The sequence below is a fragment of the Centropristis striata genome, chromosome 14 (assembly GCF_030273125.1).
Source record: "Centropristis striata isolate RG_2023a ecotype Rhode Island chromosome 14, C.striata_1.0, whole genome shotgun sequence".
NCBI classification, from domain to species: domain Eukaryota; kingdom Metazoa; phylum Chordata; class Actinopteri; order Perciformes; family Serranidae; genus Centropristis; species Centropristis striata.
The window spans coordinates 819,534-839,364 of record NC_081530.1 but is presented as its reverse complement, the minus strand read 5'-3'; the positions used below and the strand labels follow the sequence as shown (position 1 = coordinate 839,364).

Here is a 19,831-nt window from a genome sequence, read left to right as displayed (position 1 = left end):
TGGCAATACAAATACTATCCACATTTCATTCAGGTTCCTTTGTTGGTGCAAACTGTTCGTTTCTAAAGCAGCAAATTGGCTGAAAAAAAGACTAATGAATAGATCTATGGAAGACAGAAGCTGCCAAAATAAAATAAATAAATGACTAATGCAAAAAATTAATAAAAATGCAAATCTAAGAAATGCAATAACGTATATATTTAAACATGAATGAATTAAATAAAGTAAATGAATAAAATAGGAAAAAAATAAATAAATAAATAGGGAAATTAATAAAAAGTTAAACATTTAGAACCTTTATTTTCATGACTATTTACATTGTAGATTCATCAAAACTATGAATGAACACATGTGGAATTATGTACTTAACAAAAAAGTGTGAAATAACTGAAAACATGTCTTATATTCTAGTAAGCAAAGGGTGGTTACTTTGAGGAATCTAAAATACAAGACATGTTTTCAGTTATTTCACACTTTTTTTGTTAAGTACATAATTCCATATGTGTTCATTCATAGTTTTGATGCCTTCAGTGAGAATCTATAATGTAAATAGTCATGAAAATAAAGAAAAACGCATTGAATGAGAAGGTGTGTGTCCAAACTTTTGGCCTGTACTGTATATATTTTAAAAATGAATGAATTAAATAAAGTAAATGAATAAAATTGGAAAATAAATAAATAGGGGAATTAATAAAAAGTTAAATAAATAAGACATTTAACAGAAAATATTTTTAGTATTATTTAACTATTTTTTTATTTTGGCAGCTTTTCTCTTCCATATATATATATATATATATATATATATATATATATACACAAACTAATTTAATAATGCAATGTTAAATCAGTACGGCAGTTTCTGTGAAGCATCCTACTGCAATTTTGATCTGCGAAGAATCCAGTGTTTTTTTAAACTGGTCAGTGTTAGAGGGGTTTGGGTTTTAGGGTTGTGAGGAGCGGAGGGCGTGGAGGTGCACGGGTACAGCGGGTTCCCGTCCCGCTTTGGGGCAATGGTCTTACCTTGAATGTGGACATGGCGGGGTCCCTGCTATACCTGTCTATGGTGTGGAACTTGGACGAGTGGTTGAGCTCATGGTACAGCTCAGAATGTCTTTTGCGAGTGTGCATCACTTTCTGGAAGGGAAGAAAGGAAGGGACAGCAGAAATGAAACCAAATAGAAACCAAAAAAAAAAAAAAAAGCAAAAAGAAAGGGGGGCCAATATAGGGGCAAGCAGGGGGGGGGGGCGGGGATGGGTAAAATGCTGAGGGACTGCAGTGACGCCAGCCGTGAAAAGGGGTTAGAGTGGGAACGTGGACAGATCGATCGATCGCTGGCTCATGCTCATACATCATCCACTTCCTCCGCCTTTCACAATTTGGCAACTGGGAGTGCTGCAGAGGAGTCCTTTAAGTGAAAATTTGGTGAAAATGACTGACAGAAATGTCATTGTTCCAGACTGGTGGCTGCTAGCTGGCGGTCCTGTTAACTCAGGATTTTGTCTAAATCATTAAATGTCTAACAGAAGGGCTGGAATTTAACTCTTGCCATATAATAGTGAGAGGGTATTTGACAAAAACTGCCTCGACTGTGTTCTGAATGTGTCCGTCTAAAAGGCAGCTAAGTCCAGATCTTTAATTGTTTGACAGCAAACTGCCACTGCTGTTGTGTCTCCGTGCTAATGGCCAGTGCAGGAGTAGCTAATCGTCAAAGCAGCTTGCGAGGTTGAAAGTGACACAGGGGCAAAACGCCAGCACTCACCCGGCCAGGACCGGCTCCAATTACTCCAGAGTGGGCACTCTCATCTGCTCGGCTAAGAAGGTGCTACTGGTATCTTGCTTTTTGCTTTATGTCATCAGTTTACCGTCTTTGAGGCTCAGGGTTTTAACTTTTCATTAAATGAACCAATGAACCCTGTGTAAACTATGATAAAAGGTTTTAAAGTGGTGAATCTGGGAGAAAAAAAGTAGCTTTTTTCCACTTTTTTCTCGTAAATCTGCGACTTTTTTCGCACAGATTTGCCACTTTAAATCTCTTAAATCTGCAACTTTTTTTCTCATAGGTTTGCCACTTTAATCTAATAAATTTGCAACTTTTTTCTCGAAATATTACCTGACTCTAACTACCAAATATAGTTCTTTGCCTAATAAAGGGTTAAAGGAGAATCAGCTTGTCTTTATGTCATCAGTTTACCGTCTTTGAGGCTCAGGGTTTTAACTTTTCATTAAATGAACCAATGAACCCTGTGTAAACTATGATAAAAGGTTTTCATAACCTTCAAAATAAAGCTCTCATTGACAGGGGAACTCCAACAATTTTACACTTAAAGTTTGGTCACTCAATACACAGAGTACTACCAAGTTATAGTGTTTTTTTTAAATGTAGTGATTTAAAACATTTTTACAGAAAGCCTGTCTGCATCAGGTGTGTTGTGTTTGAAAGAAGTGGGCATTAACCCTTAATAGGACACTCATTGAATACTTGCAAATTCCAAATTTCGACCCTAGAGAATATTGGAGGATATTACATATGGCCAGAATGTGTAAAAAAAACATACGGACCTGGGGGAGGGGGGTAATATTTTGAGAAATTAATTTATGAGATTAAAGTGGTAAATCTACGAGAAAAAAATGCACAGATTTATGAGATTTAAAGTGGTGAATCTGCAAGAAAAAAGTTGCTTTTTCCCACTTTTTTCTCGTAAATCTGTGACTTTTTTCACGCAGATTTGCCACTTTAAATCTCTTGAATCTGCAACTTTTTTTCTTGTAGATTTGCCACTTTAATCTAGTAAATTTGCAACTTTTTTTCTCGAAATATTACCCCTGTGACGTAGCCTGATCTTTGCTGATTAGCTGGAAGAAATCCATGTGGTTGTACGACCAAACAGAGAGACATGGGGACCCATTTTGATATTCACTGAAGTTACCAAATGTAGTTCTTCGCCCGATAAAGGGTTAAGTGGGGCCAAATGAAATATGCTATATGGGAAATGTAGGCTTTTTGACCTTTGACCCATAATGAGAACTGTAAGTCCGGATCCCTCAGCTTCTACCACATAGAGCACACGTTTCCATTCACCTATTTTTATGCACATCTTAAAGTATTGTATTAGAAAAGTTAAATGGAAATGGCAAAATTCAATAAAACTTAATCAATTGTGTAAAAAAGTTTTCATCCTCTGTTTTTTTGCTTTGGTTGAAAATGAGTGGATGCGGAATATGGCAACACCGATTTTGAAAGTAATCAGCCCATTAAATAGCCATTATCAAGTGTTATCATCCTTCATAAATACAGATTAGAAGCTGCCTACTCCACCAATTAGAGTGCAGAGGTCATTATCAGCCCCCTCAATAGCTGGTTAAAGTTACTGTTAAAGTTTAGAGAATAAAAATGATATAACAACAGTAAGCCTTAACATGACAACATATTTAATGTTCCGACAGCGGCATAAGCAGCATAACTCTGAGGCTGATAACCACCACCCATTAATCAAGTGATAGCGTCCCAACCAGTTGTACAGAAAGCCTTGATCAATTTTTTTCTTTACCTGGTGAATATTTAATGTCTAATCAGGTGTTACCGCTGTGAGCATCTTAACCTTTTATCAGGCAAAGAACTATATTTGGTACCTTCAGGTAATATTTAAAAAAAAAAGTTGCAAATTTACTAGATTAAAGTGGCAAATCTAGAAGAAAAAAAGTCGCAGATTTAAGAGATTTAAAGTGACAAATCTGCGCGAAAAAAGTGGGAAAAAAGCAACTTTTTTCTCCCAGATTCACCACTTTAACCCTTAATAGGACACTCATTGAAATACTTGCAAATTCCAAATTTCAACCCTAGAGAATATTGGATGATATTACATACAGCCAGAATGTGTAAAAAAAACATACGAAAATAATATTTTGAGAAAAAAGTTTACGAGATTAAAGTGGCAAATCTACGAGAAAAAATGTGCAGATTTATGAGATTTAAAGTGGTGAATCTGGGAAAAAAAAGTTGCTTTTTTCCCACTTTTTTCTCGTAAATCTGCGACTTTTTTCGCGCAGATTTGCCACTTTAATCTAGTAAATTTGCAACTTTTTTCTCTAAATATTACTTGAAGTTACCAAATATAGTTCTTTGCCTGATAAAGGGTTAAAGGAGACTCAGTTTGTCTTTGTGTCTAGACAGCATGAAACAATCCTAAAGACCTTTCTGCATGTTTCTCTGATGGGTAAATGGGTTGGACAGCCAGGCTGATTTGTTTCATTTCAGGTTTACAACCTTCTACTAGTGTCTATCTACGTGTGAAGCCTATGGCCCAAACTATGCTTCAACCAAGATTATTCACTCCAAAACACTTGATAGAAATACTCCTTAATTTTCTTTTATTTGCTTTTTAAAATGTTATATCATTCCGAAAGTGTGCTCAAAATGAAATGGAAACATGGCTACTGTGTCTCTTGCAAGTTCCCCAACTTTAAGCGCAATACCAAATCAATGGAGTACCCAGTATTTTCAGTATGACTTCTCCTAAAATACTTTATTCTTAATTAAGTTTAAAACGGTTTATAATGATACAATTTATATAGTATTTACATATGTATATATGTTCTAAGAGTCTAAAAGGATGGGGAAAGTGAATTAAAGAAAGAAAAAACATGGATGAAAATGGGTTTAACCTTCCATTAAATGATGGAAGTGTACACTTGGCTATATTAGCGGTGCTTCTATGTCAACCTCTTTCTCAAAAGTCAATAGTCAATTTATGAGAATAGAGTTGATTTTCCAGAGAGCCAGTCTCCTTGTGCTAAATTCATGCAGCGGCCACCAATGACTCTCCAGTAAATGAGCCAGATAAGAACACCAATCAGCCATGTCACTGTTAGTAGCTGCTCACCACACACACCCTCTAGTGATGGCTGAATCTCCACGGTGGAAGGTGAATGTCCAGTCTTTAACAGTCGAAATTTAACTAAAGCAATGCAAAGGGGAGGTGTTTTCTTGAAGGGGGTTAGTGGCTAGAGACTGGAGATTCACAGGACACCCAGATCATTCTAGCACACACACACAGTGTCAAACCATGTCGTTCCAACAGATAAAACCAGCCAGACTACGGGTCGACCCATCACTGATCGCTTGTATTCATTCAGACACAAGAAGCACTCTACTTTGCTGTTTCTTCAACCAGGACCCCCACAATGACATGACAGGCTTGTTGGATTTAATTGCACATGCCAGTGGGATGTTTTTTGTTCTGATTCATTAAGTAGTGCCGGTTTAAGGCCATTGTTGGAGAAACAGCATACTTTGTGAGGTAGATCTAAAACAGTCCATAGTTCTAAATGCAGGGAGACAGAGGTGGAGGGAGGGTTTAGCAGTGCTTTTTGCTCCTCTATGCGTTACTCAAGTCCTGGCAGAAGCACAAGAAAGCAGAGACAGGCTGATGACAGGGGGGAGGCAGAGATCTTACCTCGAAGTCCAGCTCAGAGTACCGTACTCTTTTCCTCTGGAAGAGGAGGGGGGCAGGGGGAGAGAAAACAGCATCAATGACCAACCCCTCCACCACGAGTCAACTTAGACCTCTCCATCTCCATTCATGTGCCGGTTTCTCATACTGCCATTGTTCGGTAACAAGAGAAGAGCTAATGTGCTCTGGCTGCCCAACACGATACAGATATTCTTACAAATGTCAAGGCAAAAAGCAAATTATTCAGTCTATTTCAACGTAATGAGATTAGTGAAGTGGAATAACCCAGAATTAGAATGAAACAATAATTTCTCGGCTCACATACTCTCAAATACAATCATTACAACCCCCAGCATAAATCATCCCCTTTGCTATTTTTGGAGAATTTCTTGGAGACATTCCGATTAAAAGAGCCGCAACAAACATATGAGGAATGGTTTTCCTCCTCTAATCTTGTTTGGACCCCACCACTCTCCTCTTAAGTGCCTCCGCAGCTATAGCGAGTGGCACACAAGCCGCCAATTTAACAGCTGCAGACATTTCCAACTCATCTGGCCTTGACATTGCATTGCATTACATTCCGTCTCTGACTTCCTATTTGGCTCTCGCTGTCTGCCAGATTTGCATTTGGCAGTGAGAGGAGCTGCTCTCCACAGTTAGTTAAAAGCTGTATTCATTCTTTGAAAGGGCAAGAGTTGCTGATCTGATGCTATTGCAGCCAAGGCACCAAAGGTAAGAGTAATGCAAACAGATAGAGAGGTAAGTTTCCCTGTGAGAGAGTCCTGTTAGCTTTGTGCAACAGCAGCCGTCCTGCAGGTGAATCCTTACCTTGAACAGAGACATTCCCTGATTGAGTTTGCTTTGTAATATGGAACACATGCAACATGCATATACATACAGTATAGTGCATGTTTTGGTGGGGATACACATAAAGCAGTCATTATCTCACTGATACAAAATTCATGAGGAATCCTCCTGTGATTTGCTTTTTTGATGGCATGATGATCCTGTAGACAACCAGTCACACACTAGTTTCTCAGTTTTAGTTTCATAATGCGGTGAATCATATCAGGGTCAATTTTCTACTATTGTAAAGATTTGAAATTTCTGGCTCAAGTGAAGTATTAATATAAGTACCATCTTACAGTTATAACTGTCACATCAAGAGTTGTTGGGAACTAAATGCAAAGCTAGCTAGATGGGCCAGTTGCTAGCTACTAGCATGGAAAGGTAGCTAGCTAATGTTCTGAAAGGAATTAGCCAGAATCAGTTAAAAAACACTTCCTGTCTGGGTTTCTTAACTTCAACATCCCTTTAGAAGACCAGTGTCAGGCCCTGTATCAATTCATTTCAAACAGAGAAGTTAAAGTGAGCACAGATTATGAGCAGCTCAAAGTAAATTGGAACAGTTTTTCCCAAGCCACATACCCTGAAACTTTCACTCAAATTACATTTTTCAGGCAGACAAATTAGAAATGAGAAAAGTATCTTTGCTCAAGACTATTCTGTCTCATCAAAAAACTCTTGCGAGTTTGGTAACAAGTTAGCCAAATTGTTTCAAAATTATAAGCTAGCATCAACTAATGTTGGCAAACTGATTTTGTAATGCTGAGTGTTGCTGTTAGCCATGTAATTAACTCATTTTAGCAAAGAAAATATAAATTCATATGCTTCACATTCGCAACACAAAACGCCCATTTAGGAGCCAGGAAGTGTATTCCAATTCATATCACTGGAGCAGCTTAATGCATTATCTTTTGTAATAGACTATCTTGGGTCCAGCCAATATATATTAGAATTACTGGCCTGAATCATTTGATGACTTGATCTTTAAAGTTAGCATTTTGTTATAGGGAGACTCTGATTTATATTCCAAAAGTCCCTCCACTGGTTTCTATAGCACGACGTTATAATAATATGCCCTGTGAAACTTTCTCACGCCTTGACTAGATCATTTAGAGTTTAAATTTACAAGCCTCTAACTAAAAATCAACAGTGAAATGAAACTGTGAGTACATTTGCGCGATCCCTCCATTATGCGTCACCATGTTTGAACTGGGGAGTAAAACACTGCTGTGATTTAATCTGGAGAGACACGCTCTGATATCCATCTCCAAATCAAGCATATTCAAACAGGGTGAAATTATAGCAGTAAATTACATCCCGCAGGTTTCTCTGTAGATTTTTTTTTTTGGTATTCATGAGTGCACTCGTAGCTCTTCTGATTTTTTATGAGTTTTAATGACTCGTCCTTAACGTCCTCAGCCCTAAATGAAGCATCTGCACTTTTCGGTGAAAGTGTCTCTTCCATCTCTTTAATCAACCTTGTGAGTCAGCAAGAAGCCATTGGGGGAAGATCCAAAGTGTGTGTGCGTTATGTCCCTGTTATCGTGTGCATGGTTTCCTACATATGTCAGTGTGTGTGTGTGTGTGGTGGGCAGAAAGACATCCACCAGGGGTATTTCCTCTGATCCTGCCTGTCTCAGTCCATCTGCCGTGCCACCTTGTGTGGTTAGGAATCACAAACACATCACACACAAACCATCACACACGGTAAACTAGGAGAAGCTGTCTGTCATTAAGAGAATAACTCATTTCTATGCTCATTGTCTCCGTCAGCAGCAATAAACAGCACTCAGCTGAGAATAATAGCAGTTGTCATAACAGACTTCTGAAGCACACGACTGTGCTATTATCGCAGTGTGTTGGACATATTGTTACTGTATATCAAAGACAATGTGGAGAAGAAATGTCTTGAGTTGTTTGAAGGTTTGAATGTGTGAAATTATATGGTTATTAGCTCTATATCATGACTGTTTCTTCCCATGTAGCCAGAAATGTTCATAACTTGAGTTCTTTTAGTGTAGTGCAGTTATATTATTGTTATTTTGTTTGGTTGAAATGGTGTTGTTTTCTTCTAATGACCTTCTTGAATGAAATGTTTTCTACATTTGATGCAAATGCTTTTACGGTATTTATATTTTTCTCGTTTAACCCTCTGAACCCCAGAACCCAAGGGGATGACATAACATGTAAAAATGATGGTAGAATTTTCAAATTTTGTTGTGAATCATTTGAGACAGACGCTTCTAAAATCACCACTTCTAAGCGTAAAATTGTGATATTTCATCACAATCACTTTATTCTACATGTCTCATTCAATCTACCCTTTGCCCTGAAAAGATCTTCTGAAAAAAACATTAAATTCAATCAGCTATATATGACTCCACTGAGTATTGTGACAAAAAGTCTGTGAAACTGAGCTGCCAGCTGCTTGCACAGAGAGGCTGTAAAAACATAAGTAATTCAATAACTTTAGCATGTGGACGCTTTTTGTTATCTAATGTTGGTAAGACTTGTGGTCACTTAAAAATTCTGAATATATAGATTCACCTTTTTAATTTTTGGTAATAATATAACATATTAGATAAATGACACTTGCATGTTTTCCTTTTATATGATTTAAGGCATCATAACTGAGCACTATACCTTGATTGTTTGTTTTTATTCTTCCTGTAAGTCGCTTTGGATAAAAGCGTCTGCTAAATGACTAAATGTAAATGTAAATGCTATACTGCACAAAAGCCACCTTTGAGTTCTTGCTACTTCTAGACATGATTGTGCTCTTTCCAAAGAAGTGCTGGGCTCATATATTGCAGTGAAAATTGAGGCTTGAGTCACTAAAATGTGATAGTAGCAAAGAACACGCTGAAACTGCTTGGGCTTCAGAGGATTAAATGATTTGAAAGCGTTTAAAATCCTTGAATATTCAGAATGTCACATAGGAGAACCTGGTCTCTCTATGCTCTTTTTCATTCCAACACCACATCAACACTTATATAGCGACACCTGAGTTCATGAGAGATAAAATAGTTTTTTGTAATACTGTGCATAAACATAACAGCAGGAAGGCAGACAAGGGTGATATTTTGCAAGCTCATCCAAGAACTAATTCTCTGAAAAGAACAGAGCTTTATAGAGCCAGTAATATATGGAATGATTTACCACTTGATATCCGTCAAGAAAAAAGCTAAATATCCTTCAAAAAGAAATTAAAGATGTACTTTGTCAGTGGTTAATGTTAGGTGTTGGGCTTTTTATAATTTTTGGGGGGGTTTATTTAAATTTTTTTTCGTTTATTTTGGTTGAAAGGACGCTACTCTTTATAGAAGCGATGTTTGCCTGGATTCATGATGTCCAGGATTACAATCAATGATACTGGTAAAAGCTGTTTTGTTTTTTTTGTATTTTATTTGTTTTCTGATCAAATGCATTTGACCAATTATTCCTAAACATTTAATCCAAATGGCTATAATTAAATGGTTTGATTCTACAAACTGTCTTTTAAATGTGTGCTGCATTTTGTAATGAACTTTTGTGCTGCTGTGCTTTTCTAATGTATTTTGGAATGTATTTTTACTGTTAAAGTTGTTGTAGGACTGTTGAGTATTACTTGTTGGAATGTTTTGACCCCAGGAAGACTAGCCAACTGCCACGGCACAAGCTAATGGGGATCCTTTAATAAAACAATAAAAAACACCACCACCACATCCACAACTGAACATCAAGCATGTGCTGAAGTGAAAGGTGGAGCCAGTGAAGAACACTTGGAGCCCCTCCTTCCCTCCTTCCCTCCTTCCCTCCTTCCCTCCTTCCCTCCTTCCCTGCTCCCTGATCCCTCTGACCCACCTCTAGGGATCCTGCTGAGTGGCTGCTGTTGGCGTTGGTGCTGCCCAGGTTGCGTGGCAGGGTCCTGGTCCTCTCCACCGTGGTCCCCCCTGTCAGGATCTGTCTGACGGACGGCCTCTGGCCCGGCTTCAGCTGCAGCGAGTGCCCGTGGGCGTGCATGTGTCCTGGGTGGGCGTGCACCAGCCCCCCCGGCGCCATCATGTGGCTGTGCCCGTGGGGCATGGTTTTGATGGTCCCGTAGGAGCGGTTCAGGTTCATGGCGATGTTCATGTCGCCCACGCTCGACGGCACAAAATCCGCCGGGTACGCCTCGCTTTCGGCCGGGTGGAGGGTCAGCGGGGAGGGGGGCGGGGGGAAGGGAGGGTCCTCCACCGCGATGTTGAGGGGCTTGTCCTCGCCCCCCAGTCCCAGGCCTCCTCCTTGGGAGGAGGGCGCTGGAGGTTTGAGACTGACCGTCCTACGAGGTAAGACCATGTAGTCTCCCTCCCCGCTGCCTCCGCTTCCTCCTCCGCCTCCTCCTCCACTCCCCCCGCTCCCGGCGCTCCCGTCCTGGGAGTTGTTGGAGGAGGCGGGCGGGCGCGCCCAGCCCAGGCCGCTCTCGGTGCACAGGTAGATGGGAGCGCCGCTGCGCTGCTGGCCCTGCTGTCTCTGCTGGTCCACGTTCACCTCCTTCTTCAGGGGCGTCTCGCTCAGCTCGTTGAGGCCGCCGAGGGTTGGAACCTGATGGAAGCAGGACCAAGGTTATTATAGTTTACTAAAACTAACGAAATAACGGAAACTAGAATTGAAAAAACGTTTTTGTTAACTGAAATAAAAATAAAAACTAGAGTTTTTAAAAAAACGATAACTAACTGAAACTGTATTGTGTGGTTACAAAACTAACTAAAACTAACTAAAATTATAGTGAAAATGTCCTTAGTTTTCGTTTTTGTCAACTTTTTCATTCATAATTCAGTGTTTCTATTTGAACATGCAACACATGGTGAATATGTTTACTGAGACTGGGATGTTTACACGAGAACCAAAATACAAAACACCCAGAACTGTAAGAGTTAATAACCTTATTGGGGCTGAGATGATAAACCAAAGGAAATAAAGGAAACATTTATTATGACCTCTTTGAATCTGGCACCAACACATAGCCCATTACAAAAAAACTAAAACTAACACTAAAACTAATAAAAACTAAACTAAAACTAAGCATTTTCAAAAAATAAAAACTAAACTAAAACTAGAAAACTCACTCTAAAAACTAACTAAAACTAACTGAATTTGAAGACAAAAATTCACAACAAAATTAAAACTAAAACTAATGAAAAATCCAAAACTATTATAACCTTGAGCAGGACAGAACCATTGGGTTTAAAAAGGATTTCCTCAAAGCAAGATTCTCTTAGTTTTGATCACATCAAATGGTCTTATGGTCAGTCCTTTACCTGTACGATGAGGTTTGGAGGGGGGATGTTCCCGGGGAGGGAGCTGAAGTTGACCCCTACTCCCCCCTCCTGGTGGGCTGCCAGCTTGGGGTCGTCCTCGTCGTCCAGGGAGATCCGGGAGAGGGTCCCAGTGATGGTGGCTGGGTTACAGGTGTTCACCTCCTTGAATATGACTAGAGAAAGGTGTGAAAGGAGACACCAATAGAGCGGAGGGAAGAGGCAGGGGGGGTCAGGGTTAGGGTATAGGAGGTTATAGGTGAGGTTAAAGAAGAGGAAAAGGGGAGGAAGAAGAACATTTAGAGAGAGAAAGGGGAATGAGTTTGAATGGAAATAAATGCAGAAACAGAGGACAGAGATTGACCAAACAGAAACATAAATCATGTTGTGATAACTGGAGTTTGTTTGCAACTTTGTGAGACAGACTGCATCTCCAAAGAAAAGTTTCACTTCTCATTTTGGGCTTACATGGTCCACAGTAACTCAGATGGGTTTTGTCTCTGACACTGTGACCTTAAGTCTCGCTCCATCTCAAGATTTGCCGGTGAGCCAGGATTTTTATTAGCTTGGAGAAAGAGCCTGAGTGCAAAATGCTGTGTGCTTCAAATGAAATGGAGCCAAATTCCCTCGCTGCCGAGTCCTGGCCCATATCTTGCTCACTAGCTTAATATTCCCTGTGTGTGTGTGTGTGTGTGTGTGTGTGTGTATTTCCGTATGAGAGCCTGTTTTTATTTCATAACACTGTAAATAAAAACAGAACATAAAACTACTTACAGTGGCTTTGGTAAGCTTTCATGCATATTGTTGAGGGGGGAAACTACACACAGATACTCCACATGTCTAGAATAACTGACATGCTGATGATAGATAATGTTTCATCACAACTGACATCAATCTATCATCACAATCACACACAACTCAAACTATCTGTAAATCCATGCTAAACATCATGCTCATTCTGTCCCCATCAGAGGAAAAGAATATTTACTTTGTGACCCCAAAGTCCAATTCTAGACGAAAGCATGTAGCGCTGACCATTTTTATGCTAACAGCATTGATGTGACAAAATGTCAAGCTACACGTTTTATTACAAATTGAAGCTGGATCCTGCTGAGTCTGAGTCTGGCTGGGTGCAGAACCCAGAGTTTCTCTGCGTTTCCCGTCCTGTTGGTGCAGAGATGTGAAAGGACTGGAAGGTTTTGGGAGATGTGATCCCTTCACATCTGCATCCAACAGTGGAGACCCAGAGAACGACCTATAGACGGATCTGGCAGGTGTTCTATGTGTTCCTGCAGTGGCACGCTTCAACTGAACACTTCTAGAGATGCAGAGCCAGATAGAGGTGGTCTGTGGGAATGAGAAACTATATATTATTAACTTTAATGACATCCGGATAGAGCAGAGCTCCACCAGGGCCAATGGTGCATTCACTTGCCCCTCGGACGTTACCGTTTCCCTAGTTTGGCAGTTGATCTACAGGTTTGATGTGTATTTTATTGCTCAGTGTTTAAACAACACATTGATAGCTGTTTCCATTTTTTGCGTGACGATGAAGAGCAAAGAAAACTGATCCAAAATGTACCAAGATTTTAGCTAACTTTCCAAGTTGTCGTTTTGTTTGGAATTGTCCTTCATTCGTCTTTTTCGGAATATTCAATTATGGCATGAATGTAGCACAAATCTTGTAATCTTTACAAAAATAAAAATCAATTGTTTTTTCTGCCTATACCTTACCTATGCTCAACCAAAGTTTCCTAACATCTGGGGGCAGGAGAGATCTCAACATGGGAATTAGATTTATTAATGTGTCGTTACTATGCTGTCCTGTTCTGTCTTTGTTTGCTTCAAAAACAAGTTTGATTTCAGTCACAACAATTTTAAATATTGTACCCTGTATATATTAGGTCTTCCTCGACTTCACATCAAGGCTCCAGGGATGTGATTTCTGATTTATTACCTTACTTACTGACATTATAGTTGCTGTATAGACTGAATTGTACATGCACCCTTTCAACGAGCTGGCAGGTGTTTTTTGTTGTTGTTGTTGTATTAAATCATTGTTATTATTATTATTATTGCTGTATTACTGCTGTATGTTTGTTTTTGATGTTGTAAAAAAGGGCAAATTTTCATAAATACAAATACTAAAAGAAAAATAATGTGTGATTCAGATGTGCTGCTAGTTAAATGTGTTCTTTCTTGACCCGTGCTACATCCTTTCACCAAGTTTTATGAAAACCGACCCAGTAGTTTTTCTGTCATCCTGCTGACAAACAAACAAACCGAGCCAAAAACTAAAGCTCTTTGGCAGAGGTTATTACTACACAGGCTTTTGGGAAACAAGTTATATTAACGTTGGGCTTCTGTCGTCCTTCCACAGTGTGAATATTACAGTTCTGTGTGGGATAAGGCTAAACCCTGGAGGATTAAATCATCAAGCTGCACACATTCTGTCATTGTAATCAGAAGCGATTCAGAATGTAAGTCAAATAAAAAACACAGGATACTGTAATAGTTGAATTTTCACCAGAAGCATCAGCTGGCAAGAGATATGTGGTGGTTCAGTTTTCATGGTTGCTAATTGGTCCTCTGTGATCGAAACATAAAGTGAAAAAGAGATTTATACGAGTGAAATTGATTTAATTGAGCAGATGCTTTTGTTGAAAAGTTTAAAAGATTTGTAGGAAAAGTTCTCTGGGATTTATTCAAGAGATTTCTTGGCAAAAGCACCAGAAAACTGCTCATTCTTTAGAAACATTACTAGGACAAGAATCTGGTGATATGATGCATATCATGATAAAGGGTTAATATATTGAATACTGTAAGTAAAGTGATATATTAAGATTTGTTTTATTTCCCTGCAACATCCAACATCTCAGCAGTAATTTTTGTGCAATCTTTCTACTACAAATCTTTGCATTTGACATATTTTAAAATGTGTATACAACTTTTTTAATATATTTTATTTATTTATTTATTTTAAATGTGTTCACATATATTTATGTATATTCATAGATTGTATGTTTTATGTGTGTCACGTTTGTATTCTATATACTGGAGAAGTTAAAGACAAATTCCACCACAGTGGACAATAAAGTCTAATCTATCAATCTATCTATCTACAGTCATGGAAAAATGATTAGACCATCCTTGTTTTCTTCAATTTGTTGTTTATTTTAATGCCTGGTACAACTCAAGGCAAATTAGTTTGGACAAATATAATGATAACAACAAAAAGAGCTCATAAGAGTTTAATCTAAGAGCTGATATCTAGACATTTAACATGGTTTTCTTGATAATGATAATAATAATAATAATAATAATAATAATAATAATAATAATACATTTTTTTTGGAGGCGCCTTTCTTGGCACTCAAGGACACCGTACGAAAGGATAGAAAAGAAACACCAATAAAATACACAGAATTAATAACAATACAATACAATAGATATATTGGACAGGGTAAAAGTCAAAATGATGTTGGTTATTATCAAGAAAACCATGGAAATTGGCAAAAATATATAGCTATATTGATTGTTATCATTATATTTGTCAACACAAATATACCATTAGTTGTACCAGGCATTAAAATGAACAAGAATTTGATGAAAACAATGGTCTAATATTTTTTTCCCTGACTGTATATCACAAAAATAACATTATGATAGAACATTGTATGAATGTTTTCTTACTCTTATTGCTCTTACACTGTAAAAGAAAATCTGTTTAATTTACGGTAAAATACCAGAAGCTTTGGTTGCCAGAACTTCACCGTAGAAATTACAGTGAGCGTATGTAAATGTAAATATCAGCAAAAACTGTAATTTATACAGAATAATCCTAAACTTTAAGGATAATTGTGTGATCATGGTATTTCTCCATTAATTTTACATGAAAATTGTATATTTTTACAGCAAAACTGTGTTTTCTACAGTTTATGACAGTAGAATTTAAAGTTTTATGCTATTATTTGATTTACGATTATTAAAAGTAACTACTATGGTGATATACAATGTTTCATTTTACGACCTATTTCTGATACAATTTGACAGTGTTTTACTGTAATTTCTACAAACATTTTTTACAGTGTATAGCAATGGGTCTCAAACTCGCGGCCCGCGGGCCAATTGCGCCCTCGTGGCGATATTTTGCGGCCCCCACCTTGATATGAAAGTTTAATTTCAATTTTTTTTGGTAATTTTGTGTCTTTTTTAAAACAATTTTATGTCTTTTTTTAATAATTGTGTGTCTTTTTTAATAATATTGTCTTTTTTAAAACAATTTTATGTCTTTTTTTAATAATTGTGTGTCTTTTTTAATAATATTGTCTTTTTTGGTCATTATGTGTCTTTTTTTGGTCATTTTGTGTCTTTTTTGGTAATTTTGTGTCTTTTTTAAAACAATTTTATGTCTTTTTTTAATAATTGTGTGTCTTTTTTAATAATATTGTCTTTTTTAAAACAATTTGATGTCTTTTTTTAATAATTGTGTGTCTTTTTTAATAATATTGTCTTTTTTAAAACAATATTATGTCTTTTTTTAATAATTGTGTGTCTTTTTTAATAATATTGTCTTTTTTGGTCATTATGTGTCTTTTTTTGGTCATTTTGTGTCTTTTTTGGTCATTTTGTGTCTTTTTTTTGGTCATTTTGTGTCTTTTTTTCTAGTAATTTTGTGTCTTTTTTTAAATTTTGTGTCTTTTTTGGTCATTTTGTGTCTCCAGAGACCCCTGGTGTATAGCAATGCTGGATGCATGTTTAAAGTGCGGTGCCACTTCAGTAACTAGTTTACTCCCACCAGGTTCATCTACAGTGATTCTAGTCTAGAAGGACCAGGCAGTGTTAAGAAGGTCAACTGGGTGCAAAACTTACATGGGTGTCCTCTCTCTGCAGGGTGGAGGGGGAGAGTGACTGTGTTAATATTTCAAAGCACATCACATCGTGGAACACACAACACCATAGTCAGCAGCAGTGAAACAGGTCTGAACACATTGAGGAGTGTTATTATCATGCACAATTAAACACAGTCTCATCCAAACATATGCTCGCTGAACACTTATTGGGCAGAATCAGTGTGATTGATAAGGCATAATAATCTGTGCAGCACTGTGTGGAGATGTAGCACATCATCTCCTGTCGTTCTATCAACATGCTGCACGGCGGGCTGGCTAACAGCCTCTCTGCAATGCTAAATGCTAATCCTGAGCTGGACAAAAGAAAGAGACAAAGGGAGGAAGGGGGAGAGCGACCAGGTGGAAGTGAGAGCTCACCTGTTTGACACGCCAAGTCCACATCCTTCTCAAAGTCCGTCTGAGAGAGGGAGGCCGGGGGGGAGAGAGGAGAGACTGTGAGTCATTACATCACCACGTTATTACATGCACTGATGACTGATTGGATCTTGAATGGTTATGCTGTTCCCCATGACTCCGGCGCCCTATTCTTTTTTTTTTTTTCTCCTTTCAATGTTTGTTTAATCCACAAAGATGAAATAATTTTCTCCCCGTCCAATGCCTTTCTTTGTTGGTTCTTTATATACAGTCTATGGTTGGTTCACATAGAGCCAGCCATTCCTGATCATTTTTAAAACTTTGTTTATTAAGTTTTTTCACAATAAAACACAGACATACAGGAACACTCAGAACAGAATCCCCACCCCAGCGCCCTATTCTGACTCTAGAGTAAAAGGATGGGATCTGTACTTTACAACCCAGACAATTAGTGTCGCCCTCTGTGAACTAGACCTAGAAATGTAGCCTTAAGTCATACTAAAAATGTTCCATTTTCATTTCCTCATAGTGGATTTATCCGAACCGAAAAGAACAGACGACTCTGTGTGATAGCACACGCTGCCGCTTTGTTCCTGATGTATATATGTTTGAACCTGGTCTCACAGGAATCCGTGAAATAGCCACGGATTCGCTTAACTCAAAATCCGTGGAATAGCCACGGAATCACTCAAATTTCCGTGAAACTGACACGGATTTGGCTACAATGCAAGTTAATGACAGTCATATCCCGTGGCTATTCCATGGATATTTGTTCCTATTGGTTTGTTCCAAGTTACGTGACTTTCAAGGTCCCGGCGGTCAGAACAAAAAACATGGCGGACAGTTCTCTCATTTTTAGTGAAAAAATCAATATTTTGACTTAGTTTCTGCATAAAAATGGATTTTGATCACATTTCTAGCGAGAAATATATGTTTTATTTTCTAAATCTTCACTCAGTGAATGTACATAATCACTTTGTATGTTGGAATAGCCACGGGATATGACTGGCATTAACTTGCATTGTAGCCAAATCCGTGTCAGTTTCACGGAAATTTGAGTGAATCCGTGGCTATTCCACGGATTCCTGTGAGACCATGTTGATCAGTTCACAGCAGCACACCCAAATAAAGTCTTTGAAAGAGACGAGCTGTGGAGTTTAGCCAGGTATGTAATGCTACTGTACTCCTCATCAGTCACCTCGCTAGAGACAGGAATGTAACTGCAGCATTACTGTTATTTGCCGCGCTGATTGAAGCTAAACTTTCTGCCGAGCGTTTCAGCTGGAAGACGGCAAATTATAATGTAAGAACACCAATGCTTTTTACGATTATGACCAAAATGCAAACATCCACGCCACACTGAGTTTAACCTGCACTCACTATTCAGATTTTATGGAGATAAAGCAAAAACATTTGATGTTTATTTGCTTTGATGTGGAATTTAGTGAAGAAAAGCAGGGTGGCACTCCTCCTCGGGGTAAAGACACACTCAGAGGGAGGTGGGTTGAATGAAGATGTGTTGTTTCCAACATGGCCGCCACTCTAGTTCCCTAAACTTCAGTGAGAGTGGAGCTCATTGCTATGCAGTGGTGGTCCTCCCTCCTCCAACCATAGAGCCTCCTCCTGTCCTCGCTGGGATTCACTTACAAAAGCCTTTGTTTGGATAATAAACTACAGATTTTAGACAGTTTGGGCACGCCACACAGGCAAAGAGAAGAGGACGGGGGGAGGAAAAACTGAAAGAGAGAAGGAGGGAATGTGTAAAAGTCTCAGAGGAGACGAAAAGCTCTTAGTACGCAAATCACCCGCAGCACCAGAAATGGGTCTCTACTAAATGGACGGATGAGGATATGAAAGAAAGCTCTCTCTCTCTCTCTCTCTCTCTCTCTCTGTCTCTCTCCCTTTCTCTCTCTCTCTCTCATCCAAATTGAGAGAAACAAATCATCTTTATTTTAACTAGAACACACTGTCTCTCCTGCAGCCTCAGAGGGTAAGTACAGTGAGTCATCAACGTCAACTGTTTGGTAAAAGCACCAAAAGGGAACAGAGTCCTATTGTTGAGTCCTATTGGCTGAGTAAACAGCCTATAAAACACAAGGATTCTTGGTGAGATTACTACTGAAACAAGTACAAAAGAAATCTACTAAATCAATTAAAATGCATACTATAAATACACGGTCTGCTAGTTTCTAGTTGTACATCACAACTACTCCTACTGAGATTTAAAGGTGCAATATGTAATCAAACAAAACTATATTTATGCACAAAGGACTTTTTTCTTGGTTTAAGAAAAATGGGTAACACTTTCTATGAAGACTACATCTATAGTGCCTTATGAGCGCATTCATAGTGAATTATAATGCTCATTATAATCAATCATAATGCATTATGACTGCATTCATAAACACATATAAAGCTTCATGATGCACTATATCAACAGTTATAAATATAGCTTATAATGACTTATAAATCCAAGTGTCTTATGAGTGCTCTTGACTGGTTATAAACTACAGGCTGACTGATGAGGCTTATAATACATTACAACTACTCATACCCCTCTATACACACACCTCAACAATCAATTGTTATAAGGACTCATAGGATGCCATAAGTATAAATAAATGATCAATGTATGCTTTAAGTAAAGTGAGGTTCATATAGACGCATCTATAATGCAGCATAGCTAATCATGATGTTTCATGATTCATCATGATTAGCTATACTGCATTATAGTAGTTTATAACCAGTCAAGAGCACTCATAAGACACTTGGATTTATAAGTCATTATAAGCTATATTTATAACTGTTGATATAGTGCATCATGAAGCTTTATATGTGTTTATGAGTGCAGTCATAATGCATTATGATTGATTATAATGAGCATTATAATTCACTATGAATGCGCTCATAATGCACTATAGATGTAGTCTTCATAGAAAGTGTTACCAAGAAATCTACTAAATTAATTAAAATGCATACTATAAATACACG

The 19,831-nt window shown here is 38.1% G+C and overlaps 1 protein-coding gene across 1 annotated transcript in view; it reads right to left on the bottom strand.

The window, feature by feature from the left end:
- The window catches only part of adgrb2 (adhesion G protein-coupled receptor B2), a 290,118-nt gene that overhangs the window by 14,760 nt on the left and 255,527 nt on the right, over positions 1 to 19,831 (bottom strand). The window contains exons 29-34 of the mRNA XM_059350350.1: positions 16,844 to 16,883; positions 16,446 to 16,460; positions 11,577 to 11,749; positions 10,141 to 10,860; positions 5,455 to 5,490; positions 1,021 to 1,134 (exon numbers count right to left, since the gene is read on the bottom strand). Coding sequence (XP_059206333.1) covers positions 1,021 to 1,134; positions 5,455 to 5,490; positions 10,141 to 10,860; positions 11,577 to 11,749; positions 16,446 to 16,460; positions 16,844 to 16,883 — 1,098 coding nt within the window. The remainder of the gene's footprint in view (positions 1 to 1,020; positions 1,135 to 5,454; positions 5,491 to 10,140; positions 10,861 to 11,576; positions 11,750 to 16,445; positions 16,461 to 16,843; positions 16,884 to 19,831) is intronic.